The following is a 6,874-nucleotide window of genomic DNA, read 5'->3' as shown; positions in this document are numbered from 1 at the left end:
TCAATATTGTGAAATTGAGATTTCTACACAAAACCAGTCATATAAGGGTCAATTTTGTGAAATTGAGATTTACATCATCTGAAAGCTGAATAAATAAGCTTTCCATTGATGTATGGTTTGCTAGGATAGGACAATATTCGGAGGAGACAACTATTTGAAAATCTGGACTCTGAGGGTGCAAAAAAAAAAAAAAAATCAAGAAAATCGCCTTTAAATTTGTCCAGATTAAAGTTCTTAGTAATGCATATTAAAAATAAAAAAATTAAGTTTTGATATATTTACTGTAGGAAATTCACAAAATATCTTCATGAAACATGATCTTCACTTAATAGCCTATGATTTTTGGCATGAAAGAAAAATCAATAATTTTGACCCATGCAATGTATTTTCGCTATTGCTACAAATATACCCGTGCTACTTATGACTGGTTTTGTGGGGTCACACACATACATACATTGCATGGGTCAAAATTATTGATTTTTGTTTTATATACATATATAAAGGGTCTGAATACTTAGGACCATGTGATATTTCAGTTTTTCTTTTTTAATAAATCTGCAAAAATGTCAACAATTCTGTGTTTTTCTGTCAATATGGGGTGCTGTGTGTACATTAATGAGGAAATAAAAATTAACTTAAATGGTTTTAGCAAATGGCTGCAATATAACAAAGAGTGAAAAATTTAAGGGGGTCCGAATACTTTCCGTACCCACTGTATATATATATATACAGGTATATATATATATATATATATATATATATATATATATTTTATGTATAATTGCAAGAAGATTTAGAGAAGTGTAATGATCTATCTCTGCTTTCACACACAGACCCAAAAAAAAGCATGTGGTGAAAAACTGATGACCTTAATCAAGCTTTATGGGGAATTATCATCTCCAACCCCCTAGTAATTTCTCCTCTTGTGGTGAAGCCGCAGCTGGCTCAGCTATTCACTCATGTTGATGTGAACTTCCCTCCTGTATAAACATATGATTAAGCACCATTTACGGAGTATGAAGTAACACTACGATGTAGGAATATAGGCCTATGTAAATGTCCATTCAGTAATAAAATACAATAGGTCACATGTTAACCCACAACAACAATGTCAAAGCAGCTGTCTTGTGGTAAAGTAACCCAAAACAATAGTTTCAAAAACAAGAGCCCTGGATCACGTCAAAATCACAATCCCATCATTTTCATCTTGAATTTGTATGTTTAGTGAAAACTCATTCGTGAAATCACTGCTAGACACTAAAATAGTAACAGAGAGATCACTGTAGACATTTCAGACCTCCTGTACTGTACCTATTTGCATTATTATCTTTTTTTAATTATGAGCTTGTGTTTCTATCAGCCTACTAGCAAGAGCACATGTCCCAGAGGGAGTGAGCCAATATTCTCTTTTAGTCTGTATACTTCATAAGTAGGTCAGCAATCTGTAATGTCTCTCATAAGGATGTTGAGGAAATGCTTCTTAGATCAAAGCTTTTTTGTCACACTTGCCCTGAAATAACTGTTAACTCTTGATAAAGAGGGACTTGCAGCGTTTTTATTGCGTAACCAGACAAGACAGGGTCAATCACCAGTAGATACAATAGCGGAGGCTAGGCTGAAACAGAACGTGGGACGGGCAGGAGGTCGAGACAGGCGGCAGACAAACACAGTAGTAGAACAATCCAAGTCAGGGCAGGCAGAAACAGATCAGAGTGCGATAAAACAGTCCAAGGTCAAACGAGTAGGCAAGATACAGGGTAACCGCTCGGAAGTGACAGCCGGGGCAAATCAATACTTCGCAATGAGTTGCTGTGAGTGTTTCGCTTAAATGTGTGTGTGCGTGATTCAATGCAGGTGCGTGTGTGCAATCAGTCCCAGGTATGAGGCATGATGGGAACTAGAGTTCGAATGGATAAAGTCAATATTCAGGAGAGAGTTCCCTCTGGTGGTGAGGAGGAGGCGGTACAGAAGCCTCCTCTTTAACAGGACTGAGGCCTTCTCAAGGTATATATCTCAATCTTATACACCTCCCGGTTTATATTTTTGCCGGACATAAGAATGCCTTTAACCAAGACAATGTACAGGCTCTTTTTAAATTACATGATCTATTTTAATTGTAATTTTTTTTTATTCACCTCATTTAAAATTGCTTATTAATTGTCTGGTTTGTGATTAGTAGAGTTCCAGTTACAGCTGATCAGATTAGTTAATGACATTTCCCTTTCATTTATTTATTTTTATAGTCTTTTTTTGTTATTTACCAGCTTCAATTAATGAATGGCAGGTTTGTTTGGGTAAGTTCCTCAAAATTAGTTAGTGATGCACCAATTGTGTCATTTCCAAAAATCCAGCATTTGTTTTTTTTTTACAACAGGCAATTCATGGTGGTTAATGTCACTCATGGTGTGTTACACATGTTTTTTCCAGGTTTCAATACAGGACTTGTTTTGCACACAACACTTGAACAATCAGTGATCAATTGATTTAGGTGGTTCTTTTGATTTGATGCCCGAACTCTGTTGAAACGTGGGGAATAGCATGTCGCTTTGCTCCACATTGAGATGTGACAGTAATTCCTGTCTTGAGCAGTTTTATGTGTGATCTACAGAGAAAGAAAAGACATTTGCACATAATTAGGACCCTAATGAATTCCAAACCTTTCAATGTGAGTGATATTTAGCAAAATACACACTACATAATAGTTCAGAATTGGTGAGACATCAAATGAAATCACTTCTTAAATCTAAACATGCATACAAAGCAAAACTGAATTAAGAGCATAAAGATGTTTTATGTCTTAAACAATCAAGTAAAGACATCAGCAATCATAATAAATACATGTAAGACAGTTAAAATGTACTAAAGTTATAAATAATTAATTTAAGAGCATGATAGTGTTATTACAATGTATAGATAAATACATTATTACAAGAACACATACTATGTGTTTGTATTTAATTACACAGTATATGACCAGAGAAGGTCTTATAGAGTCAGTCATTGTTCATAACTACAGAAAGCATCTTAATGGTTACATTGTTTTTTATTTAATGATGCATAATCAATTATAGCATCTTTAACTTTGGTTCTCGGTTCCTCTGCTTGCTGTTTTTTCTGGTTTTGCATCTAAAAATGAACAGAGAAAGTTTGTATTATAATGTGTGCAGAAAAGTAACATTTATAAAGCAATAAGGAAATTTAAATGGGATTAAAGCAAATTAATCGTTTGCTAAGGAATATAACAAATATTAAATACACATACTTGTACTGGCTCCAGTCACTCCATGAGGAATTGCAGAATTCATCCCTGGCTCTCACACACACACACATCCCTTTTGTCACTGGCAGCTGGTGCCTTTGTGTGAATAAAATCTGAGCAAAACAAGTATTAATATATTTCCACTTAGTTGTTTTAATCACAGAAATAAATTACATTTTAAAATTGAAAACTTCTTTTAAATTGTAATAATTGTTCATAATATTACTGTTTTTATTCTATTTTTGATTAAATAAATACCGCCTAATTATTCCAAATGTAATTCCGGATTGTCTTTTGACCAGTAGTGTGTACAGTTTGTGTGTTGGGTTACCTCTTGTAAGTTCGGTTTGGAGCAGTCACATTTTTCGCGTTTCCGACAGCGAACCACTTGGAACATGAGAGGGAAGTAGGATAATGGTGTGTTCCAGGAGTGTGGATATCTGACCTCTACAGATGTTTTATTGATCCTACTAATAGGCACCATATCAGGCCTCACTGAGGAGTGGAGAAAAAGAATGTTTCATATTCAGATGAGCGGCATACTGATTCAATATTCTTAGCAGTTTTTGAGAGCTTACCGATATCCATGATGTAGAACTTTGTATTGTAGGATTCAACAACAAAGCTGCTTCTGAAGTATATGGTCAGGTTGATGCGCTCCACTTCCTCTGCATAGGGACAGTAGTCAAGGTCTAAGCATGTGATAGACTTTCCTCTGTCATCCAGACGGCAGCTGATGTTGCTTCCACCATGAGGGCTGGAACAGAATCAGTCAGTTTTTTTCTCCACACCCCTTACATCACTGCAGATTGCAGAGCCTAAGGTAAAACTGAGAAACTTACCGTGTGGCTTTGATATGAATGACATGGCCATTCCTGTTTTCATCCCATATCCAGTTACATTTGAAGGAACCTCCATAGTTATTTGTTGTACAATCGATGTAACCTTGTTTGGTAATTCAATAAATTAAAAAAAAAAGAATAATACTAATAATTAAATTAAATAATTATATTTATTGAATCTAATAAAATAAAATAAACAAATACACATTATAAAAATTATAAACAGTACGTTCAAACATTATTATTATTATATTATTAATTAATACTTTTATTCAGCAAAGATGTATTAAATCTATCAAAAGTAACAGAAGAGACTTACATATTTATATATTTAATTTCTTAATTAAATTTGTCATTTATCATTTATTTAATTTATATATGCAATTTATAATGTTACAAAAGATTTATAATCCAAATAAATGCTGTTCTTTTGAACTTTATATTCAAATAATCAAAAAGTATCATGGTTTCGAAAAGAAATAATTACTTAGCAGCATAATAATTTTCAACATTGATAATAGGAAATGTTTCTGAGCACCAAATCAGCATATTAGAATGATTTCTGAAGGATCATGTGACACTGACGACTGGAGTATTCACTGTTAAAAATGTACTGAAATAAATTAAAATCGATAAAATTTTTATTGTAATAATATTTCACAGGTTTACTTTTTACGCTATATTTGCTCAAATAAGTGAAGCCTTAATGAGCATAAAAACAATTTTCTTTAACATTTTTACATTTTTCTAATTAATATCATGACAATTTTATACAGTGTAACAGAGGGTTGTACCTTTCTCAGGAGTATTCTTGATAAACTTCCTGAAGGTCCACTGAGCCAGCACCAGTGTGTGGTTTAGATAGGATCCCTCACTGTTGAAACAGGAGTAGTTGCCCCCCTTCCAGGCCTCCACTGTGACGACGATCCTGTTTCCTTGAGCCTCCAGATTTTCATCGTTGTTTCTTGTCCATGTAATATTTTTCGCTTCATAGTCTTCTCCACAGATAAGTGGCACCATGTTTACATCTTCACTTGCATCGACATTCCCCACAAGCACTGATGACAGACAATTGAAAAACATGTGAGAAGTGCAAATATAACAATATAAGCCCCAATACAAATAAAATTAATTGAAGCAGTTTATAAAAGAGAGCTCAAGTATTTTTCTTTAGACATGATTCAGACAAACAAACCATTTGGTTTAAGTGTCCAGTAACTCTCAGCTGTTTTGATGGATCTGTCAGCAGAGGACTGGAGAAACAACAACGTACTCAAAAAGAGAAAAAGCATCTGTTGGTGGAAAAAAGAGAAAGGTTTAGACTGCAATACTTTTAATCATTGGTTCTCAGCTGTGGCTGCAGGTTTACTCTGACAGAAGGTGAAAAAAACAATGCTAAATGTAAATAATAAAATGCAGCTAACCATATAGTTGCGCATTTAAGAAAGCAAAATGAAGACTTATCAACTTCTAAAAGATACGTGAAAACATTACATATCCTGTTGTATCCAGTTGAGCTCTTTGCTTTGTAATATTGTTATTACTAACAGAACAAACAATAGGCTAAATATTTCATTTGTTAAACTGGTAAATGATACTTCAGTTGTTGTTTATGCATGTATAAAATTGTCAGTTTTCATGTCATGCTAATAATCTTACATATTATTGGGTCTATGCAAAAAAAATGCATAAAAATGTATTTAAACAAAATAATTGAGTGGTTATTTTAATGACAATATAACATGAGTTTGAAAAAAGAGACTTACCATCGATCGCTCAAAAATCCAACAAGATTAATGTCCACAACCAGACTGACTTTGCTTTGCTGTTGTGTTTAGTACGCAAGCTTATAAGTAACGTGTCAGGAGGGCAGAATTTCCCTGGCCAGGAAAAGTCCACTGCAGGTTATAGAGGAACCAAACCCTGCATGAGCAACTCCAGAACCTTAGCTGTTCTCAGACATCATAATTCTCTCACTTCCACCGAGCCTTCTCACTGTCCTCTCTCTTCTCTAATATTGGACTATTTATAGCATATACATTAACACGGCCCATTCAAAAAAATATGATTCTTTACTGGATTGTATTATATTGGGCAGGAAAACATAAGACATGAAATTGCTAATTGGTTTCCAAGGTGGACTATGTGAGGAATTGAGCCTAAGGGTGGGAAAGATATTAAGTCAATATTTGTTTTCCAACACCTTGGGTATTTTTGCCACAAGTTCTCATCTGAAAGCCAGAGGATGATTTACCTGGTTGCGTTACTGTTTGATTTGCTTGTCCCTACTCTCCGTTGGTTTTTCCATTTCACAATTGGGTTATTCCCCTTTCCTGTCAGATAATGACATTGAGTGATTTGTACATTAAGATTTCTGATAAAAAATTTCACATTAAATGCTGATGACACTCTTCATCCTGACACATGAAAAGTGTTTTAAATGCCCAGATAATATAGAAAAACGAATGAAGGAAAGAAAAAAGAAAATAGAACTCTCAGTAGGCCTTTTTCCCAAGCTGTTGTTATAAAATCTAAGAAATAGCATTGTAATTTTTTTATAGCCTACGCCTACTCAGAACGCTGACTATTTACCAATAATAAACACAAACAATTATATAGGAGTCCAGTTAAAGCACGTATTAAACTGTCAATGACAACCCTAATCTCGACCGAGTAAAACCACGAAACCAAGTCATCACTTGTTTACAATTTATTTCAAGGGCGCAATGTACAACGTGCATTTATGCTATCACATTAACAGCGCAAGTAGGGA

General features: G+C 34.2%; 1 protein-coding gene across 1 annotated transcript; it reads right to left on the bottom strand.

Annotated features, from left to right (window-relative positions):
• Positions 1-3,065: 3,065 nt before the first annotated feature.
• LOC107602578 (interleukin-12 subunit beta-like) lies at positions 3,066-5,393 on the bottom strand. The gene is made up of 7 exons (XM_016295112.1): positions 5,297-5,393; positions 4,896-5,159; positions 4,102-4,204; positions 3,838-4,016; positions 3,591-3,754; positions 3,263-3,372; positions 3,066-3,126 (listed from the first exon to the last, which is right to left on the bottom strand). The coding sequence occupies exons 1-7, from the start codon at positions 5,391-5,393 to the stop codon at positions 3,066-3,068; spliced, it is 978 nt and encodes a 325-aa protein (XP_016150598.1).
• Positions 5,394-6,874: the final 1,481 nt, after the last annotated feature.

The sequence above is a fragment of the Sinocyclocheilus grahami genome, unplaced genomic scaffold (assembly GCF_001515645.1).
Source record: "Sinocyclocheilus grahami isolate Dianchi unplaced genomic scaffold, SAMN03320097.WGS_v1.1 scaffold330.1, whole genome shotgun sequence".
In the NCBI taxonomy this organism is placed as follows: domain Eukaryota; kingdom Metazoa; phylum Chordata; class Actinopteri; order Cypriniformes; family Cyprinidae; genus Sinocyclocheilus; species Sinocyclocheilus grahami.
This window is presented reverse-complemented; position numbering and strand designations above follow the sequence as displayed.

Bases quoted from the DNA above. Each gene is read 5' to 3' on its own strand.
- LOC107602578 (XM_016295112.1), bottom strand. From the start codon at position 5,393: ATGCTTTTTCTCTTTTTGAGTACGTTGTTGTTTCTCCAGTCCTCTGCT. The intron at 4,205-4,895 runs GTACAACCCTCT...TTACCAAACAAG, and splicing joins CAAGAATACTCCTGAGAAAG to GTTACATCGATTGTACAACA. The intron at 3,755-3,837 runs GTAAGCTCTCAA...TCCACTCCTCAG, and splicing joins GTTCTACATCATGGATATCG to TGAGGCCTGATATGGTGCCT.